The sequence below is a fragment of the Rhipicephalus microplus genome, chromosome 4 (assembly GCF_043290135.1).
Source record: "Rhipicephalus microplus isolate Deutch F79 chromosome 4, USDA_Rmic, whole genome shotgun sequence".
In the NCBI taxonomy this organism is placed as follows: domain Eukaryota; kingdom Metazoa; phylum Arthropoda; class Arachnida; order Ixodida; family Ixodidae; genus Rhipicephalus; species Rhipicephalus microplus.
In genome coordinates, this window is record NC_134703.1 from 123347540 (window position 1) to 123370763 (window position 23224).

General features: G+C 44.3%; 2 protein-coding genes across 5 annotated transcripts in view; one reads left to right on the forward strand and one right to left on the reverse strand.

The window, feature by feature from the left end:
* Positions 1–2248: 2248 nt before the first annotated feature.
* Positions 2249–14634, reverse strand: ND-19 (NADH dehydrogenase [ubiquinone] 1 alpha subcomplex subunit 8). The gene is made up of 3 exons (XM_037423392.2): positions 14430–14634; positions 11004–11179; positions 2249–2569 (listed from the first exon to the last, which is right to left on the reverse strand). The coding sequence occupies exons 1-3, from the start codon at positions 14556–14558 to the stop codon at positions 2353–2355; spliced, it is 522 nt and encodes a 173-aa protein (XP_037279289.2). The 5' UTR covers positions 14559–14634; the 3' UTR covers positions 2249–2352.
* Positions 14635–15219: 585 nt separating this feature from the next.
* Positions 15220–23224, forward strand: part of LOC119172339 (transcription factor 4) — a 160620-nt gene continuing 152615 nt past the window's right edge. For all 4 annotated transcript variants that reach the window (XM_037423393.2, XM_037423396.2, XM_037423395.2 and 1 more), the window contains exons 1-3: positions 15220–15359; positions 16226–16290; positions 19684–19795. In XM_037423393.2, coding sequence (XP_037279290.2) covers positions 15278–15359; positions 16226–16290; positions 19684–19795 — 259 coding nt within the window. In that variant the 5' untranslated portion in view covers positions 15220–15277. The remainder of the gene's footprint in view (positions 15360–16225; positions 16291–19683; positions 19796–23224) is intronic.

Below are 23224 nucleotides of genomic sequence, written 5' to 3' on the forward strand. Positions count from 1 at the left end.
TGAAGAGTGTTCACAGAGTGAGCTCCCATCGAAGATAAAGGTAGTGCGCCAAATGCGAGTGCTGTGTGCAGGCGTGGCATATGTATCCAGTGGACTTCACATAAACCCAATGATTTTGGAAAACTACCCTGGTTGCAGTATTGCACCAGTTGTTTCAGACATACTCGTTAGAAGGGTCCTGCAACATTTTCTTGACATAGAAAACACTGCCAAAGTGTACTTACTCAATGTTCCTCTGAATGTGTGAGCCATGTAGTTAGACTGCATTGCACACATTATAGAATTTAAGAGTTGCCTTAAGAAACAACACTATATCACTTCATCTCTCTCTCGCACAACGCTGTAATAAACTATGCAACAGGGAGGCACCAGAAGTATTAGCCAATTTTATGAATGCCACGCTAGCGTACCACCGGCAAGCCTACGTCTTGTAATCACTGCAGTTGCACGCTATATCCCAGCACTGCTCAGGTTTGAACTGAAGTGGCAGCTGATATGGCTCACAGATGTGTAATAGATAGCTTGCTAGTTCACAAGACAAATCATGGTGCAGTGATTCTTTCCTATTTTGACGAATGATGGTGACTATGACTTGTCGCCATCATTTGATGATGGTGCCAGGCCATATTCGATGACGGCAACTATGCTATAGCCGCCATCATGATCGGCTATAGTTGAAATGATGACGACTATGTCATGTCACGTATAAAATTTAAATCATTAACACATCTCACTGCATTGTATGCTCTACCTGTGGGTAAACGCAGCTGAAATACAGATATAATGAGCTGACCCCTTTACGTTGCTTGGAATACTTGCCGTCGAAGCAGAGGGGTAGCCCCCAGCCGTCTTAAACGAGCACGAAAATACACCAGGGAGGGGAGTGTGGGAGGGGGTGTCGCTGAGCAGCAACTGTGAACTTTCCTTCTAAAAGCACTGGCGAACATGCTAGCTCAACAGTTATAAGCAGGCGGCTCGCATATACTTCGGCCCACAAGGCTCTCATCGTGGAAAGACTGCACGTAAAATGAAGCTCTCCCTGGCACGGCCATGTCCTTTTACAACAGTTTATATAGTTACGCGAAATATGATCTGAAAGGATTAGTTGCCAGCCTCACTTTGTAAAACATCACAATTTTTGGTGCTATTGTATTCATTTCTTACTTCTTGTGTAGCAACTATGATTTCTTAGTTATGTACAGCCGCCCTTTTTTTCTTTGTGTACCCGAACGGGCGAGCATGAATCGCTGAGTCGATAATAGCGTAGCGGCGAAACTAATGAGAATATGCACATGTGCTTGATGAACAGCATGTGCTGCCTCTATGCTAGGCTGTTCTTCTAAAAACCAGACACCATCCTTCTTTTTTTTTTGAGCACTGTTAACATCATCCTTTTTGCTTACATGAACGCTGCTATCAAGTTATAAAACAATCACAGTAATGTTACACAAAGTAATTCTGGCAGCCAACTCGCTTGGATCCGACAAGACGTAGCTCCACGAAACGCTGGTGTAAGAGAATACTGCTGTGCCACGGAGAAATGGTCTTCATGACAGACGCAGCTTTAGAGACTGAAGACAAAAGGAATACAAGAGTGCACAGGATGGGCACTGTTTCACAACAGCAATAGTTTTTTAAAATAACTCTTTCTGTTGCAACAGAGTGCCTGTCCTGTGTACTTTGCGTGGCTGTGTATTTTGTGTCCTATGTACTTTTGAGTCTTCAGTGCTGCGTCAACCATGCCAGAATTACAATTAGCCCAACTTTCCATTCTACTGGAGAGATGCTCTTTTCGCACTGTCTATTCGCGTTGAGAGCACAGCAATTAGAAGGGGTTATGAGGCATATAAGCTGATCGCAGCTAAGTTGGCGCACGTGCCAGTTCTCACTGCCGTAACGAAACAAAAACTAAATGATTTCAATGAAACTGAAAACACAATGTATCAGCCTTGTTTTTGGGCACGGGGCTTGATGGCCATCACAACTTGTGGCTAAATTCGAACGCTACGGCTCAGTACGGCGCTGAGAAACGAGTGTGGCGCAGAAAAGGTGGTTCAGCACAGGATGGCCCAGGTAAACAGGTTTGGCGCACAATGGTGCAACTGTTCCATCCGTGTGAATTAATCAAGAATACACCCAGAAGCCTTTATGTCTATCCTATTTAAAGTTGGCTGAAACTCACCAAAGCTGCAGAAAATGTACTCGCAAGTGCATCTGCAGAAAAAAAGCACGAAAGAAGCAAACACACTCCCGGGATCTTAATGAAACTTTATATCTATACCTTCTACAGCTATCTCCAAGTGATACCACCGAACAATCTATTGCAGGTGTACCACAAGGTGGTTCCAACAATTACGTTATGATGGAACGAGTCCCGAACCTCGCAGGGGTCCTTGGAAAGTCATCTTCCACTTTCGGTGTCTGGGGGTAGTCGTCGCGATAGCCCTTTTCCGGTCTCGGCCGCTCCGTGTGGTGAATGCGAGGCATCGAGAAATACCCAAGGTGCGGCCGTTCAATGCCCAGTTTGTCGAGCATGCAGGAATCCAATGCTGCCTGCGTTTTCCGGCAGCTGCGAACGAACATCGAAATTAAGGGTCAGCATATTGCAAAGGCATGTACCAAGATTAACACAACAAAAAATACTATCAAGTACACAAAATAAGTGACGCAATCAAGTATTTAAAATGACTTGCTGTTTTTTGTAACCAGATTCTGCTGCAATGCCCCTTTTTTCAATGTTTGTCACAGGAGCTTCCGGGCTGACACAACACAGCCGTCACATTTACTCTGCGCCCGGCACACTTAGTTTTGATATTGCTGCAATCGGGGTCTTGAATATCGTTGATACTATTAGTTACATATTTTTTAAGGTTTTTAAAAATGAGTACCCAATAAATAGTCCAGCCTACAATTTTTTCACACAAACAGCTGCCCCCTACCTCAAAATAAAAATTAATTAACTAGCTTTTGTTACATACTTATCTTAACGTAACTTTAGGTGTGGCAGCTTTCTTCACCTTGGCATACAGTTTGTGTGAGAAGACGATGGAGGCCTGGCTGTCATGCCATTAAAAAGAAAGTTTCTATTACTAAAAAAAAAAAAGGACCCTGCATATGTTAAAGACTGAGAGCCAATTTTTATGGCACACATTTTCTTTGGCGCAATGAAAAGGCAATGCAGAAAATGCCGTGAAACATTTGTAACCAGAATTTTTCCATCTGGGCCAAACATGAAGTACTAAAACATGAGACAGCCCATGCTGTAAACAGTGAGTGCGAGAGCAGTTCGTGTTCGAGCTGAATGGTTTACGGTGCACACGTTACGCATGTGCCGGGGCTCGGCATATTTCACGAGCTACCGCGAAGGCAGCGCCACTTCTCACCAGGGAACACCTTTTACCTAGTAAGCAGCTCAATGTAGAGCCGGATTAAGTTTATACTTACTCTAATTTTCAGAACTAATCATGGCACGCGTGATTGCATCAGACTAGGTGGCCACGTACAGAAAAGTGATTGACTCCATATTTCCAGCTTCAAGGCTCGACCGCCAAGTTGTGGGACATACTAATTTTTCTTATTTTTAGACACTGTTTCAAAATATAAATCCTATTCACATAGTGAAAAAGACGCTGGAATCTGTCATTATATTTCGTGGTCATTTCATTTCTACCTGAATCTAATCACAAATTCTATCCAGTTGTCAGCCCCTTTAAACAGCACAGAAGAAAAGCTCCACATATTTGAATACAATAACAGGGTGAAGAAATGAAGAATACCAAACGATGTTACCAACACATGCAATTTAACAGGCTCAGCTAAAAGTTTGCTGAAAGTTTGCATATACAGCTGCAGAAGCAAAAGCTGTATCCAGCAATGCTACCTGAACATGAAAGCCACATAACCAGGCTATCAGGGCTTTATCATAGTTTTGAAAAGCCAAGGAACACAACCCCAGTACTGCTTGCGAGAACTCTGCTATACAGCTTTGCTGTCTTTAATCTAGTGTACAGCACCGAGATTTGCGTACAACTGCGAAGTTAGTCTTTCATTTTGCCCCTCGGTCAGAGGTAATGTTAGTGGAGTCGATGACTGATAACCACCGGCCACTACACTCATACAAATCACAAGCAAGAATTTGTGCACATTAAGATGCCTATGCAGAGGCAGAAAACTGACAGATGGCAGTTGCATACCTGCCAGGTTGGCAGCGCAGGCATTAGGAAGATGCAACTGGGGGGCGGGGGCACGGGGGAATGGAATTTTTCACACGCTTTTTCTCAAGATTGAATTTTTATGGAGTTATCATGGCACAATAATGGTATAGTTTTTGTAAACCGCCAACAACCTACCCCGCTGTGGTCACCACCACCAAATCTTCGACGTGGCTGAAGCCACCTTTCTCGAGAAGTCCTTCGAGCACTGTCAGGCATAACAATGTTCACCGCTGCCACTCCAACACTTTGCCAAAAGAATGTTTTTTTGCACGGCAAAACTGCACAAGGAGTCAAACCTTAGCACCATGCTAGTCCAAGCTTTCACTTAAAGAACAGTCCAAGCTGTGTCACTCGCAGTTACATTACTGCCCAATTTTTGTTGTGACAGATTTGGCCGTCTTGAAGAACTCCTCAGAATATACCTGTGAATAACACGGTCCGCGGCTATGGCATTTGGCCTGAAGTAGCTGCCCAAGTGTCTTGTTTGCCATGGAAGCACGGAACTCTGTTCGAGTCTTCCTCACAACGCTGAACTGCCGCTCGCATTCCGCATTGCTGTGCGGTACTGAAAGGATTCCCAGCACCGCTTGAGCAATGCGACTGAATTTCATAAGTCCATCTTCGCCTTTCAGCAGCGAGATTTTTCTCCACTGCACATAGGCCCGTTCCTCATCCAGTATATTTGTAGGAATTTCAAAAGACTGCATCTTCACAAATTCCATTTCCAGTGCATTAATAACTTGATCTCTGGTCTCTTGCTCGTTTTGTGGCAATAACGCTGGAAACCGCTCAACAAAGAAAAGGACATTCTTAAATGACATGTTATCCATAGCGTCAATATCCGCAACACATGCATTGATCAAAGCCTCATTTCTAAAAGGAAATTTGAGGTGCATGTAGTCGCATGCAGCAACCATGTACCTTCTAACAGCCTCAAAAAATTCCTTCTTGTCACTTGGCTTGAGCTTTTTAACAACACAATTAGCTTGGTGTCCAATTAGCAAGCCTTGGTCATCCTTTTGCACATTTCTGCTGTGGTAGTCTCTCAAACAGATGTCATTGTGCTGCTTCAGCAGTGCTGGCCTAGCAAACCTTGAAAGGATGTCCTCAAGAAGGTTTAGAAGTATAGGCTGTAGCTTGTGTATTAGGGGTGCCTGTGCTTGCAGGCGGCAGTTGACTGTCTCAAAAGCAGGAATAATGTTATTTAAAAACAGACAGCAAGCTTTTCTAAGCTCCGAGCTCAAAAACACGAACAGTCGTTCCTCGCGTGTTATACAAGTTGATCCAGTCTTGCACACATCAGTAGCCTTAACCTTTTTCACGGGCACAGGTGTTGATTCAACAGACTTCTTTCTTTTCTGTCTGAACTGGTGCTGCTCAGTGTCTTCAGTTTGTGCTGGCATTTTGGGAATGTCCTAGTAGATCAGAAATTGGGAGCCTGTAGTGGCATCTATTTTCACTTCTTGAAGGAAAAAACTCACGAGCGGTGCCCACTGATATAGGAGCCTTTTCAGACATTTTCCCAGCGAAAGCAATCTGGTTGGAACATGCTTTAGAATCTTGCGAAACTCCTTATTGTGCAGTTCGTGAAACTCTTTAAGCGAATTTTTTCTTTTAGCCCTTCTTTCTAAATAATATGATGTTACACATGGGCTAATATACACCTACTCGTACGCCTCGAATAATTCGAAATTTTGACTAAATTGAATTTGATTCGAAGTGAATTCGAATACTGCATTATTCGGTTGAATATTTCAAGCAGTTGAATATTCGCACATGCCTATCCAAGACAATACTTACGCAACTAGCCCCCACTGCATGCATTTTTGTGTTGCTGACTGCTTTTTATCAATGCAGCACCATGAACAGTGAGCTGAACTCAAGTGTAGAATCATGACACCACCTGATAATATTGTGAATCAATTATAATAATTGATTCGCACCGCCTGATAATATTGTGATAATTATGACGCAGGCTGGGCTCCCAGAATATTACCGATGCCCTTGTTATTGGAAAGGTCGCCACAGGTAAGATGTGGGTATCTCTCTGATAGGAAGCTTCAATGTATCTTTTCTATACTTGTCCCCGCATGATTCTGGCACTGTTTAGGCTGTGCAATGTCTTCAAAAGCTTTCTCTAGTGAACAACAGCATTCTGTTGTTGCTGTTGCTAGGTGAAACTCTAATCAGACAGTCAAAGCGTCACACTGCTCTATTCTGGCATCCAACCTGAATCAACAAAGCTTGGAGAGTGTTTTTGGCTACTCAAGGTGTTGGGCCAAGGAGTTATCTCTCAGAAGCACCTCACCTGTGTAGTATGAGAGGGTCATAAGGGAGGGTAATTTTTGCCTGGGGACTATGAAAACAACAAAATGGCTGCGATGATGCACAGAAACACCCCGTGTGGGGAGCACAAGGCGGAAAAAAAGTGATGTTTGGCCTATGAGAGAAAACAGCAGAAGAGGTAATGGGAGACCCCAGCAGTTGTCGGGCTGTCGTGGCACCCACCCCTGCAACTCTTGGTGTGCCCACACAATTCCCTTGACTGATATGTGGGGTGTAACGTCCCAAAACCACCATATGATTATGAGAGACGCCGTAGAGCAGGGCTCCGGAAATTACGACCACCTGGGGTTCTTTGACGAGCACCCAAATCTGAGCACACAAACCAACAGCATTTTCGCCTCCATCGAAAATGCAGTCGCCGCAGCCGGGATTCGATCCCGCGACCACACGATTCCCTGGCCGTCTAGTTACCATAAAGAGGAGATGCTACTCGAGAAATACAAGTATTTGCTAAAATTATATATATTTTGCTTTTACTTTCTTTTGCAAAGTTAGTATTTCTACTTTTATGCCAAGAAAGTCATGGTTGTAATTAAGCACAACATCGGTTAAAATCGTCTTTAAAGAGCACAAGGAGGCTGTTAAAACTATAAAGAGCTAATTGTCTAAAGTTCACTGAATTTCCCATGATAGTTCACCAAAGCCACATGCTAAATATTGCCATTACTCCCAAGCTCTCATGATGGAAGAAATTATTTAAACTGCCACACAAAAAAAGCACATAAAAGAGGATCTAGAAGACTGCAGCAGCCATCAATCTGTTGTGACACTCGCCCCTGTGTCCTGGATATGTCCTTGATGTGCTCAGGCCGCTTACTAGTCCACTCCTCACCAGCTGTCGTAACCTGGTCTTAGAGTCGCAATGGAACAGCAAGCACCAAGGTACGGTCGGCCAGCTGGCGTGCTCGGCTGGCAGACTGACTGCCTTTGGAAGAACTGCTTCACCGACAGCCTTCAGCCCTGACAAGACTGACCGTGACAACTGGCGCTGTGAGCGACAAGACAACTGCATGTGCTATGCATACATCTCGTGTGCTCAACAGCAAAACACGTTGCTTTTGAGGACCTCTATGTATTAGGCGAATGCAAAGGACATTATTAAAACGATACAGTTGTGATTTGATGAGTTCTCAGAAGTGTGTACAATCGTACTGCCCATATCAAAGGTCGGCAAAACTTGTAGAGCTCACTCAGACTCGCTCGTTAAACATATCTTGTGCTTTAGACTCACTCCGGCTCGCACTCACCAAAATTTTGCTGAGACGTGCTCACTCAGAGTCAAATCACCAAAGCATTACTCACCCGAACTCAAACTCACGGCTTGGTCCGGGTGTGAGTGATTACGTTAAGTCTTGAACTAACGTTTTCAAACCTGGTGTTTATGCTCTTCAACGCCAATACCTCATATAATCGGTACTCTTCTTGGCGCTGATTGATATAGTACCTTCGAATACGAGTGAGTTATGAGCAAGGTTATTTTTCTTGGAAGAGCTGGCAGCATAAGATATACTTATCAAGAACTTCCTCGAGGACTTGGTGGGGGGGGGGGGGGAGATCAAGACACCCCGCTACCTAATTCACGCTTCTGATGACTGAATATTGAAATGGTGTATGAAGGACACTGCTTTGAAATGTGTGGAAGTAAGGTAGTCGTAAGTCCAGGTAAGACTGATAGTAATGCTGAAGAATATATAGAACGGACCATAAGTCAGCAAAAGAAAATGGAACTCACCCAGACACACTCACGAGATATATATCTTGCGCTTTGGACTCATGCGGACTCAGACTCACCGAAAAAATGCTGGGTCGAACTCACTCAAACTCACACTCGCGAAATTTTTCTTCAGCCAGACTCAGTTGGACTCAGACTAACCAAGATATTCCCGGCCTGGACTATTCTATTCAGCAATATGAAGTCGCATATGCTTCGTATGCCCCCTCCTGCATAAGCCTGAAAAGGCCCACAGTATGGAATAAATAAAGAAATAGGGTGGCGCTCAAGCCTCTTCCCAAGTTCTGGCTTCCTTTGATTGGTCTTGATTTATGTCAGAGTACCTGTGGAAATAAGTGCTGTGCATGTGAATCCATAATCAAAGCATCGGGAGCGTGAAAAACCTCAGGTAGACAGTGCCTAATGTGCACCATATGCAACGTAACATAGAGGTGGCTACCATGTACAGAATACATTACTTTTCTGACTCTCAGCAAGTTGGCACATTTGTGCCTCTACGTTGCTTGTGATTCCAGCAGAAGCATGCCTAACTCTGCACGCACTGTGCTCAGGAATTGTCATGAGCTGCAGCAGGCCTTTTATTATGCAAAAGAACGCCTAATCAGCGATCAATTAATGAAGTACACTAACATTAATGAAAGAAAGTGAAAATGCTATTCTTCTTGCATGTTACCAAGCTAGCTTACATGTGCCATGCTTCATATGAATTAAGATTCTCAGTAACAGCTAAATTGAAGGCACGAGAGAGCTGATGAAAGCATAGCAATGCAAAAATTTTGATGAGTTGATAGTGCATGATGAACTACAGTGCAACTACTAAGATGCAGATGAAAAGAAGGACAAACAAGGTTCCGCATTACAACTGACTTAGTTTTTTTTTTTTTTAAATGGGCGTATATAAGCAACACCAAAGAAGAAAGTACGGTAAGTAAACAACATGAAATACAAAGCAAAAAATGAAGCTAAATCACTAGCCATTATCGACCCGTGCTCTTCCAGAGTACAAAATAATAATAAATTACTGAAGCATTCCTTTTCAAAATGAGACGGTCTGCTTAAGCCATCAACAGATCTATCGCGTGGTACGCAGCAGGATGTGCCTTCTTGAACAATAGCCCACGTCCTTCCGTGCCACACCGTGACTGTGCTGCATGTGCGGGGAATTGTGCTTTAGCTTGTATCTCGTGGCGCATTCAAAAATGATTGGTCCCTGAATTTTTACCTATCCTGATGTCAATGTGTTATAAACCTACCATTAAAACTGGTTGGAACTCATGAGGTCCAGTGCCCTGCATGACACAGTGGATGGTAAGCACCACCTTCTCGTATCTGTGTGACGTCGGTGAATCACACGGTACTGACATGACCTGCTGCTGTGCTGATTAATGAGTGTTAATAAAATAAATTAAACAATTAGTTTCTTCATTTTGTCCACGACTACTTCAAGAGCACATGTAGTGATTTATGTTTAATTTAGGCAAAGTTGGTGTTATTACTTGGTGTTATTAGTAAAGGCAAAGCAGTTGGGATGGTTTAGCTCAGTTGTGCAAGGGGGTGTTAAAAGGCATAGAATTATTCGTCAGAAAAGCAAGCAGAGTTCCAGGCACCTTTGAATGCATACGGGACAGTGGTAATACACACAGTCTTGCTACCCTTTTAAAGCCACTGCAACAGTGGGCACATCTTTTTTTCCCCAAATGCTCTTATGCAGCTACAGGTCTTTCTACCAAGTCAAACGTTGAATTTCTTGTGTTTTGTGTTAATATTTGTTTTTACAATGGTATTCCAGATATTCATCCATCAAAAGTGTCCTGTTTTGAACACTTTTGGTGTTTTCTGTTGAACATGTTTGTTCAAAAGTGTTCTGTTGAACACATTCGTTCTGGTTATCATCTAGCAGAAGTGTCCTTTCTGAACCAAAACAATCCTCTATTTCATGCTTTTCTGCTCTCCTTGCTAATGCAAAATAAATGTGAAACTGGGCTAGAGATCGTACTAGGGAGGAACTGGAGATGTATTGCTAAATTTGACGTTGTGTGGCGCACTTGTCACTTTGAACACATGAAAAAAGAAAGTCTCTACATGTGAAAACGTGGACATGACCATGAGTTATGCCGTAGTAAGGGACTTCGTATCATTTTGACCAGTGGGTGTTCTTTCCCCTGCAACTGTCTTTCAGCGCGCAAGTGTTTGTGTTTTGCCTGCATTGCAAGAAAAAAAATTGGACATGAGCAAGTTACCTGACGAGCAACGCAGACAATTGATGGTGAGTGCGAACGATTGGATGAATACTGAGAAGGGGCATAGACACAATTTTTTTTTTTCCGGGGGGAGGGCACCTCCTTGATTTCGAGAGATAGTGGGGGCACTTCCTTGAAACAGTAATTTTTCACTTTGTATGCCACAACAAAAAAGTTTTCAGTGGGGGGGGGCATGGGCCTGATGTGCTTCTCTCTGGCTACTCCACAGGTACTAAGGGACAAGAAATGCAGTTAAAGCCAGCGGGGAGTTAGGTGTGATGGTGAGCTTAGAAGATGCACAGGAACTGAATGAAAGCAGGGGTATCAAGACAAAGGAAGTTTAGAGGCCAAACTGGAAAGGCTTTCCTCCCACAGTGGACAAAGAATGGCCAATGCACTGCCAGGAAGAGTACAACAAGCTGTTGCAGTGCTCTGCCTGGCCTGTAAGTAGATTTCGATCAAGGTACTCACTGGTAATAATCCATTTCGGAGCTGCTCCACTCAAGGCAGGTGGCGTACTCGTCAAATTGCTTTCGGCAGGCCTTCTTGGCCTTGCGGAAGAAGTCCAGGGCGCACTTGGTCACTTCGCGTCCCTCGGCAAGGCACTTGCGTGGGTCTCTCTCCTCACTCCGGCAAAGCATAAACTCCTGAAAAGAATAAAATAAACTCGGACAGATCCAACAAAAATTGTTGCTTGTGTGTATACAAGATCATAATTAATTTAAAATAGAACATTCTAGTTATGGCAGCATATGGCCTACATTAAATAATATTATACATTAACAACCAACAATCACTGCAATTTAGTCAACACTAATCAACATCATCCAGGATTTAGCCCGTCAGCAGTCGTCGTAAGTCACCATGATATGGTCAAAAACAGTGGCACTGTTTGGGACACTTATTTATCACAGAGCATTTACAATCATCTGGCTCACTAGCATTTCCATTATGTAAAACTCTGCACTCGCTACTATGCCATCAAGAATGCTGTGTCATGCTAATGATGCGCACACCATTTGCCACCCAGTGGTTTGGATGGGCGACAGAGAAGCAAGGAAAGGTGCAGAAGGTAGATTACCAATATAGGGAGGGGGGGGGGGGGGAATAAACAACGAGATGGAAGGCAGGGAGGTTAACTAGGCACATGCCCGGTTTGCTACCCTATGCTGGGGGAATAGGAAGGGGGCATAAAGATGAGAGAGAGAGGAAAGAGAAGAGAAAGAGAGAGAGAGAGAGAAAAAAAAGGAGGATTGTCAGTAAATCGGCTGGCGTGTATGCAGCGGTGGCACTACACAAAAGTTAAAGGTGGTCACATAGGCCTGTATATTTTGCAAATAAAGTAGGCCTTTAACACAGTGTCTTTACTGCTAGCTATCACTAACTTATCACCCTCATTAACTATGACTATCCAGTGCTAACCAGCGTGTTTAGTATGTGAGTAAATAAGGTAGGCCTGGATACCGCTGCTCAATCACAAATAGTGCGTGCTCTAGCTACGGTATGCAAATCGTAAAAATCAGGCAACCATGCTCTCGCTAATGTATTCTCTAGAAAAAAAAAGGTCGATCACAGATGCAGCCATCTGCGATGCCTAATACAATGGCATCTGACTTGCGTTTCATTTACTCTCGCTTAAAAATACAGGTGTTTAACATTGAAACTACAGGAAACACTTGGAAAACTCTGCACTATATCTGTCTGTTTATGAATTAGTGTCAGTGTAGTTTTATAGACGTATGGTGCAACACACAGACAGTGATTGTGTCAGAGGGAGTGAATTTAGCGAGAATTACATTCCAAAACTTGGCTTGGCACGTCAGGTCATCCGCCATGCTATAACTCAATATGCGGCCTAATGCCGTCAATTTCTTGAACATTAGATCGCTGTAACTTAGAAATTGATACCCATCAGTAAACAGGATCCTGAAGACTGCAGGACAAATAACCAGACGTACCATTTCCAAGTGCCAAAACAGTTTGACATTTTGCTGGTACCATTGCGAATGAGATAGCTGTGGTCTGGCTGTGATCAAGACTACACTTGGCAACGTAGATCCGACTAAATTCTGTTTTAGGACATCCCTGGTTGTTGCATTGACAGCTCGCTTGGTCCGAAATGTCAATTTTATTGAGCGATTAGAATCAAAAGAGTGGTACGCTAGAAGACAATGGTTGGCGGACTATCTACCATAAACTACCTCCCTGCCAAAGTTTTTTGTCAATTCTTATGTTTCTGTGTCCCCCTTGTCTTTTATGTGTGCTGCCATAAGCTATTGCTAAAACACAGAACGAACAAATTTTGCAGCAATCCCCACTATGTCGACTAGAACTTCTGCTGCTTTACAAGCCAGAACCTTGACACCATTACGAAGTATGCCGTATTGGAGTACTAGAATTGGGTTCTTTAATGTCCATCTAAAGCAATGTACAGGGCGTATTTGCACTCTGCCTCAAACCAGGAATTGAGTTGGCATCTCTGAATTTAGGAGTCTTGGGACTTCAGCTACTGAACTACCATGACAGGTTGTCGTCAAAAACTTAACCACGACATGAAAGCAGTGAGAACTGTCATCACAACACTAGCCGGGCCTGCTGGGCACCTGCATTCCGTGCCTGGTAAAATTGGTCCATTTAACAAATGCCGTTGTACCACGATAGACGAGCTGCTTACACATTGGCTAACAACTGGTGGTATGCCCAAGTTCAGTACTCAACAGCGAATGAATGAGTTTCGTGCCAAATAACTAAGGAACTACCAACGTTTGCATTGCCCCGCCACGGTGGTCTAGTGGCTAAGGTACTCGGCTGCTGACCCGCAGGTCGCGGGTTCGAATCCTGGCTGTGGCGGCTGCATTTCCGATGGAGGCGGAAATGTTGTAGGCCCGTGTGCTCAGATTTGGGTGCACGTTAAAGAGCCCCAGGTGGTCGAAATTTCTGGAGCCCTCCACTACGGCGTGTCTCATAATCATATGGCGGTTTTGGGACGTTAAACCCCACATATAATATAAAATCGACGTTTGCAGCACTTGACCCCCGTTGGCTCGCTGTCCACAAATCACCGGCATTTTCGCATCAGTAGAATCGTGCCGGCACTGTTGACTCTCGTTCAAAGCAAATGACGACAGTTTGGTCTCACGGCGGCGCTAGCCAAAGGCGGCGCAATGTGCAGCCTACTCTGCCGGCAACATTAACGGGCACGTTCAGACAAATCCGACAGCTTGTTGCTGTGCGAAGTGACGCTAGAAGCAATTGAAGGGGTGCCACCAATCAAGAAACCTTTCTCGGAGAGCTGCGCCCGCGGCATTCGTAGAGGTTTCAAAACGTGGATTCCGGCCAGGTTGCTTTGCGGAAGAAGCAGTACAGCATGGCCTCACCGTTGCTATAAAAATGTGGCCTTTCTTGACTAGACAAGACATAAAACATGTTATAAGGCGTTGGATACAACGACTAACTAAATATAATCGAGCGATCGCGCCAATGCTTGTTTTCTTGGCATGAGGCTTTCGCTACGCTTGCTAGAAAATGAGACGTGAAAGTAATGCCTGCAGATGAGACACGAAGAAAAATTTAACAGATCTTTCATGTGAAATGCCACGTGTTTTGCTGGGCCCTGTTTAATCCGGTCCGGCGCAATCACTGCTGGACCTGACGCGCAAATCATCGATACAAATTACACACGCCGGTTTCGGCCTTTAGAGAAAGCGGAAGGTCACACTAGGCAGTTTCGGGTTCTTCGCAGAGATGCAAACGGCCAGTGCACATACTACGGTCGTAGTTACAAACCTTAAGGGTATACTCGATTTTTATCACATGCACACTATCAGTAGACGCCAAGCATAACGATAATCTGAGCGATTAACGAACGCATACGGCCATCGTTTACCCATACGCTACCTTGCTCGGTTCCTCGCAGACCTTCCCAAAATAATACGCTCCGGCACGTAGTGCGGGCGTCGAGATGTTGACTTCTTCAATATTTAGCTCGCTGTCACTTGGAAATTGATATCCATCAGTAAACGGCATCTCGATGACCGCACAGATGCAGAAGCAGCGCGCACAGAAGGAACGAACTCAGCTCACCGACCACCTAGACTCAGCAATCAAGTACGCTATCGTTGGCATGGTGACTAGCGCCGCCATGTAGCTGTAGTTAATATATTTGCGTAAATGATAGTGGTCAAAGTACGCTCTAGCAAAAGTAAACGGCATAAAAATAAAATACTTTAGTGGTGGTTTATATACAAAGTATTAAACCTGCACAAAATATTGTACGGGTGCCAAACGTAGCAGTTTACATCGCAATTGAGTTCAATCGAGATAGTGTGTCTCAATAGCGATTGGCTCATTTGCATAATATACGGAAGGAGGTTGAAAAAAATCCAGCAGTTCAATGCTGATTGGGGTTCAACCACGTTCGAGTGTGCTCGTTTTACCACCGTATTTTGTAATGAGCTTGAAAACATCGTATTTCGGTAATTAGAAACTTATTCCGTTAATTACCTTCCTTAAAAGCGTGAGAAAAAATACGTACACAGTGTCTAGTGAACTACAAGATTTATTTGAAGAATCTCGAGCAGCGAACCACGATAATGTAGCGATTTCGGATAAAAACGAAACCAGCGCCGTTTGAGGAAACATTTGAGCCGCCATCTTAGACGTTTTTTCGATCAGCAGCGACCTCTACTCCGTTTCTCGCTCAGCTCGCACTTGTTTAGGTCGAGAGTGTCAATGTTGGTGTTATCATGGCGACAAACGACGATGAGCCGATGCATTTGTATGAAGTGTTTCAAAATTGTTTCAATAAGATAGCGAATAAACAGCCAGGTGAGTAGACCAGCGGTCTTTGTTCCCATCGCGCTGCTGACGGTTTCGCTCGGTTGCCTCTCGGAGGCCGCGCGGATAGGGCATGCACGGAAGACGCTCTTTGCGGACAAAAGCATCACCAGTGAGGCTTAACGAACGTATTAGGCGAGGAAAAGACGTTAATTTGCGTTGCAAAGCGTTGCGGGCCGTTGGTTTAGCGAGTATTTTGTCTCGGAATGCTAACGTTAGCTGGGGAACGGGTCAACGGATGACGTTGTCCCGTAGGAGGCGAGCTCCGATCGGCGCTTGTGTGTCCCGAGCTCCCAACGCCGCTTGGAGGAGACAGTGGATAGCGAAACTTTTTTTTTCTTCTTCTTCGCGCCGATATTTCTCACCGGCTTGTGGGTCGAGCCACGGCGGTAACCTCCGAAAAAGCTTGATAGCGTTTTCTCTGGGCTTTCACGCGGCAGTTTACGTTACGGCTTGCACGCGCTCGCGAGAGTGTTTGTGCCATTTTTTTGTTTACACTTGACAGTCGAGAGAGACTTTTCTCTCAGTTCTCGCCGTAAAGCCTTGGACGCGGATAGACTTGCGTGTCTTCGTGCTACCCTCCGAGTTACTTTTCGTGTGTTGCAAACTTACTTTAAGCGAGAGCATGAGTTCCATCTTGTCATTAAACTTAAAACGCCTGCGATAGCTTTCGCGTCGCGAGCTTTACGCACTTCTAGCGCGCATTTTCACGCTTTTTACACTGGCGCTCGCATTTTGTCAATGAGAGGATACGCCGAACGCATTCGGTTTCGTGTGTCTGCTCCGCGTGGAATCGTGCTCGTGCTTCTCTTGGCCTATTGGGACCGCTCAGAATGCGTGATTGTTTGCCCTTCCAGAAAAAAGTCGAGAAATGCCTTATGGAATGCCTTACTCCACTCAAGGGGAAGATGCACTACAACATGTGAGTATTCGCTTTCGCCTTGTGTTCTGTGTTGTAACTTCAGCGTAACGGCTAATGCCCGGCAAAAGAGCGCCCATGTGTTCGCCTTCTTGCCATACTTGGAAGCTGATGATACGCAGGCTTTGTGATGTTTCAACTTCCGAAGTCTCAAAGCATTACTTTCGTAAAGGAGCACTCGATAGTTTTGTAGGATGCCAGCTGCCGTCGCGATTATTTCCGTAAGAACTCGGTTCGTGTCGCGTTATGCTCAGTGGAGTGTTCAGAAGTTCATCTTGGGAGCAAAATAAATGTTTCGGAAGTAAGGTGGGTGTGCGAATATCTATGCTGACGAGGAAATTTCGAATTTTTCATTTGAAGGAAAGTTCACATTGGAATTGAATCTTCCTCTTGGTGTTCATGAAGTCAGTTGTCAGCAGTTTTGTTGCTGGCAGCCATTAATATTTTACTTTCTGCACATTCACACTATAGAAGAGCAACTCTGATCTGTTCAGTATGATTGCAAGTGCATGAAGGCTTTTTAATTGCTTGTTTGGAATACTCCTCGCTTACTATGGTAGTGATGCTTACTTCTAAGATGACAGCCAAGTTTTTTGGCTGTGAAATGTTCGGACAAAATGTGGGGGCATGTGAAATGTTGAGAAAATTACGAAGTACACTTGACTGAACTTTCTGGGGCTCCTCTTCCTATCATTGCTGTGTTTGATGAAACAAAACATTGTGGAAAACTTCAATTTGAAAGCTCGCAATACACATTTCACTGCAGCTGCACGCCTCAGATGACACGGTTACATTGAGACAGAAGTCATTGATATTTATAGAAAGGATTGTTTTCTTTTGTAAATATTAGAAAAAAAAAACATTTAGTTTTATTTCTGGGTTAGTCATTTCAATTGAGAAGGGGCAACGCCACTAAAATGCCAAGGCCTTTCCTTCTATTGTCGAGTATGAAAGAGCAGGTTGTTGATTGATGAGGGCAGGAACATTAAAAAAGCGATGCTTAAATGAGCATTAGCAACAGGCTGTATCTATTCCCATGTGTGTTGTGTGCTAAACAATGCATGAGCATATGTATAGACAATTATTCTAATGCATTTCCTTCAGTGTTGGCTGTTTATTACATAAGCTTGCATGTCTTACTTAATGCCATGCTTGCATGCAATGTCCTAGTGAGACTTCTATTAATTGAGTGCCTTGTCATAATTTAAAGGTGCATTGATCAACACTACAATTCATCAAATCAATGCACCAGATTTCAGCGCTGCTGTGCTGAAGATGTCATATAAGCTTAGAATTCATGGGAGACTAACATGCACCAAAGCCCCTCCGCGGTGGTCTAGTGGCTAAGGTACACGGCTGCTGACCCGCAGGTCGCGGGATCGAATCCCGGCTGCAGCGGCTGCATTTCCGATGGAGGCGGAAATGTTGTAGGCCCGTGTGCTCAGATTTGGGTGCACGTTAAAGAACCCCAGGTGGTCGAAATTTCCGGAGCCCTCCACTACGGCGTTCCTCATAATCATATGGTGGTTTTGGGACGTTAAATCCCACACATCATATCAACATGCACCAAAAGCTTCATTTATAGAGATATGAACATGTTTCCATAAATACGGTGCCGTCATCAGGGCAAGGAGTTAGAATTCATGACATCGATGGCAATGGGCCATACCTACCGAGGCACCACTGCGAACAGTAGCAACGGGGCCTTAGCTAAGCCTTACGTAATAGTAGAAAGGTTTTCTTGTTGTGTATGATTCAGGAAGTTCAGCATAGTATGAAAATTGAATTCAAACTAAATTATACAGAAAAACCAACAGGATAGGAAAGAAGCTGTTACGTTTAGGCCATATCATTATGTTTAAGCCATTTTCGCACCACTCGGACTGTAATTCATGGTTGGGATGTTTCACTATTGTAAGGTCAGTTTGTTCACTAGGCAGTTTGTCAAGATTAGTGTCATTGCAGTCATTGTGTTCCACTCGGTATTTGTGGGCTTGTCTGATGACATGAATCACTAATAGGGTAGATCTGCAGTGTGCAGAAGCACACTTACTTGCAATAATGAAAAGGGAGGGGTTGTGAAGCATAATTCAAAAGCTAAAAGAAAAAATGTCGCTGCCTTCAATCTTTCAGTGTGTGCATAACTTTGATCGATGGCAAGCCGCTGTGCTTTGTCACTGTGTTCTCATTCAATTGGCACCTCTAAACACCCTTTCAGTGATGGTTAGTGTCTACAGGCGAACTTTGGCGTTTGCCTTGAGAAACCCTAGTGTCATGCTATCAGACTCCCGTACTTTTTGACGATTTGAAATCCTTACCAGATCAGTGGCTTACACTTGCATTTGTAATAAATATTTATCTACCCAAATTATAGCAAAGGAGCTGTGTTGGAGCATAACTTAGAATATGTAGCTCAATTTTGATAATCACAGTTTGAAATAGAAGCATGATCTTGGTGACCGGCGGTGTCACTATAGCACTGGGCTCTGGGAGAGTCACCTCTGATTGTAAAAGTTGAGCAAGGAAGAGAACCATAGACACAGGCATGTTTTACCAGAAACTGTCTGCAAATGGCAGAAAGGCTAAAATTTCAGCCTTCTCGAAGCCTATAGTTATGCTAAGCCCCGCCCCCCCCCTATAGAGTGTTATTTGTTATTACAGAAGCCACCTCGCCTGTGGCAACATTTGGCGCAGAATGCGAAAGCACAGCTAAACCTTGTTTTCCAGGACTGGCACAGTTAACACAGAAACGTGTTTTTGTTATAAGCAATTATTCGTTACGTCAATATACTGGCAAGTACATGCTAGATTAGTAGTAGTAGAAACTATATTGTACTAGAGGGAATTCGGAAGAAGGTGGGTGGTTCCCCTAGTCCAGGGCCTCACTGACTTTTGCGGCTCGCTGGGCCTGATCGAGCAGAGCAACTTGGCTCTCTCGATCCTTGCTCGCAAGCCAGACCTCCCCACTGCCTCTCAAGTGGGTTTTTCCTAATAAAGGTGAAATAATTTTGGGTGGCACGAGTCTACATGTCCACGTTATGTGGGTAAGAGATGGCCGCTTCGAACACTACAGACATGTGTCCGGGTACTCCGTTAAGCGGATTTTGTTGAGAATTAGTAGATTAGGATAGGTGTTTGCAACCGGCACCAGTCCCTAGCCTGCCTGCTATCAAGTTTGGGGTACATGTTAGATTCACTTCATGAAATTCCTTAATCTGCGACATTGGGGAGCGTTGACATCGTTCGATTGTACTTACAACTTTCCTTCGAAATTGTGCTGCTGTTCTGATGGATTTCTTTTTAATCTGCTGCCATCCTGCATCAGAGCTTATTTTTTTCTTGGATGTATGTTAAAATCTTTCCCCCCCCCCCCCCTTTTTTTTTTGCTTGATGCAGGATGGCCTGGGCAACTTTCCCGGCGCAGAGCCAATAGCACCAAACGATCCAGCCTACTTCCAATATGGCAGTGCAGCTCAGCAACGGCTACTACCAGCGGACACCAGCAGAGGTATGGTGACCTTTACGTATCTGTTACAGTCGAGTTCAGACCCTGTGCGCGATAAAGGTCGCCTTCCTCGCCGACACGTGGGTGGAAGTGGCTTGTCAAACTTTATTCGGAAGCTTGTGCCGTGCGAACTCCGCGGAGTGCAAGAAGAAAAGACGGAGCATCGCCGCGGCAACATGCAAAACTGTTAACACCATCGGAAGCACCAGTCTCGGCGGACAACTGGAACAGGTCATGCTGTTGGGATCATCACGACCAGACTGCAAACAGTGGTGGATATGATGGTGGCAGCGATGGACTGTTTTCTTCCCGGTGACCATCGGGAGTGTCGATGATGCACACCTACTGCAAAAAGGGAAGTCCCTCTAATCAGACTGAGGAGGGGGTCAGTCTCGTTGGCGCAAATGGAAGAGTGAAGCGCTGCTAGGGCGCACCTTGTCCTTGCGTTTGTCTTGGAATATATTGAATGGGCTCTGTTCTCAATTGCTGTGCTTGTGCTTTGGAGCTGCTTGAGCCTGGTCAACTCGAACAACGAGGTCTTGTGCCATTACAGTATCATCGCTGTGCGGAGATCTTTATGTGACCTGACCACACGCAAGATGAGGCATGAAGTGCATGTCATCTAATGGATTTGTTGAATCTGCTTGAATATTGCCAGCTATGATGATTCTTCAGAGCCAGGGGATGGAAGTTTGACTCCGCATTGGTTTCTGCGTTGTGTGGAAAATTGAAATGATTAGCAAACAGTGTTGTAGGTGCCCGCCTGTATTTCCTGTTGTTCATTGAGTCCAAGCAATCTTCACAAAAATAAAGGGCTGGTCATTTGTTGGACTTTCTTTTATATGGCACTTGAGCATTAAATTTTATGTGCAAAGTAAGATTTAGTAAAACTATGCACGAAGACTGTTACAACATTGTTGATATTTTTTAAGTGAGTTTTATGTCCATTATAACTCATCAGGTAAATTACTAAATAATTGCTGTTTTCACTGAATACCACAGAAATTAGTCTATCATCACATGCTACCAGAAACGTGAAGTATTAAAGTCGTCTGGACGTTGTCATAGTTTTCTCAACTGAATTATCTTTTTTATGTTGATGTGGTTCCCCATTAAGGTAACCACAGTACACTGAGATTGAGAACCAACTTACAGCCTAGGCCATAAAAAAAATTCCAGGAAAGTCCCAAAATTCATCTGTCTATTATTACTATCTTGTATGCTAAGTGTACCTATGTCTGCTTAGGCACAACTTGTGTTTAGGGAGAAAATTGAGCAATTGACTGGGCTTCAGCTGTCTCGTTATTGTTAATTTATAACTATACGCCACCTCAGTAGTACGTCGCACTACTGCGGAAGCTACAGGACTTGTTAGCCAATAGGAAAGACGAAAGCCCCTTCAGGGCGTGTTCATCCGCGTTGCTTCATTTGCTCATCGTCTTTATGGCGTTGGCTTACCCACCTTGTCAATATTTGTGGTTGCTGACCCCACAGGTCGTGGGATCAAATCAGGGCTGCGGCGGCTGCATTTTCGATGCCGGCAAAAATGCTGTAGGCCCGCGTGCTCAGATTAGGGTGCATGTTAAAGGGGTATTGACACAAAAACATTAGCCTCGCATTTTTATGCTGCAATGTGTTGCTGGAGGCCTGTTATTCATGACACGGCTCATCGTTTGCTGCAGCGCGCAACAGATAATTGGTTTCAGGCCCCTCATTATCAAGCAGTTTTCATTCCGGTTTGAGAGAGCTCCAAAAACCGGGTGCAACTATCGCCACTTTGCATGTGCAGCTCTTGACGCCGTCAGCATGCAGAACTGTGACACACTTTCGCACGGTCCGCATCAAGAATCATTTTCGAATAGGAAATAAGACTGCAGTGTCGCCAAACGCGAAATTTTCAAAACGTGCGCCACGGCAACCAGTTGCCGAGAACTGTAGACTATGAAAACTAACGTGGAAAAAAATGGTCGTAGTGACGTCGTCGTAACTTATTTTATTGACTGCAGGGTGGTGACCGGAACGAAGTAGGGGGTCCCCAAAGGGTCCTCTTCGAGGGTGTTAACGAGACGACGGAGTCAGGAGATCATGCAAACTTCAAAATTGATTTAAAATACCTTCCAAGCTATATTCGCTGGTGATACTTTGCAGATGATATATCTATGTTCCTGGGAACCGATTGTGCAGGTTATCTCGGCCGCGAAATTTTGTGTCAGTACCCTTTTAAAGAACCCCATGTGTTAAAATTTACTGAAGTCTTCCAGTAAACCATCTCTCATAATCATACAGTGGTTTTGGGACGTTAAACTCCGCATATCAATCAATCATTGTCAACATTTGCTCCTTGCAGTTAATGTAACACATAATATCTCTTTGGAAATGCGACCTCGCAATTGCTTTGATGTCCAGAAACCCACTTGTACGGGGTGTGTTTTCTGGCATTTGTGAGGAATGAGGTTCTTTTTATAACAGTGTTCACACTGTTTCTATCACTGCTCTCTTTTTTTTTCTACGGAGCCCAACGCATTGAGCCTTCCTAATCTTGCCTATTTCGGAATGTACCAGATGTTTGCTTTACAGCGCTCCGCAGATTCAGTCAATCCACTTTCAGCTGCTATAACACACCGTTCTAGAGTGGTACAGCAAATAATTGGCACAGAAAACAATGTAGACATTCAGGCTGTTTCGCATTGTCAACGCATCACCTGCGCGAATGTTGGGGTGCCATCTGTTCAGTTGACATCAAACCACTTTTATGGCTCGGCGCCACCTCGGTAGTCCTAACAGCATCAAGACAAACGAGTGATTTGAATAACGACTACAGAAACATACCTGATGCTTTACATTCAACTTTAGATGAGGCTTACTTAATGACAGATAATACCCCTTCTTTCCCCCTGGGGAGAGAGCCAGTAAAAAGCACGAACTCAGACAGAAGCGCATGGTCTAGTCTCTATCAGGTCTGCCATGTTGCTGTATGGCATCGCAGTTAAGGTGGTTATTACAGTTACCGGCCGGTAATCGCAGCAGTAATTGAGAAAATGTGAAGTGCATGCGCGAAGGGCCTAACGTAACAGGGAGTGCTGTAACATGTCGTGCACGAAGCACTGTTAACACTCTTGTATCTCGTTAATAATGAAACAGTCACGCCCAGAACTATATTATGTGCCGCGCAGGGATGCGGCCTGTGTACTCCTTGAAGCTATGGCGGGGCTGCAAAGTAGTTGTAAAATGGAGTATACCAAAGAGAATCGTGAGGTGGCAGGTTCGCTTGCTGACCACAGCGGCCACATTGCAGAGGGGCCAAAATGCATAAACACCCATGTAATTGGATTTAGGTACACATTAACTAATTCCAGTTGCTCGAAATTAACCTGAAGCCCTGCACTAGGGCAGATCTATTAATTATATGGCTATTTCGGCACATAAAACTCC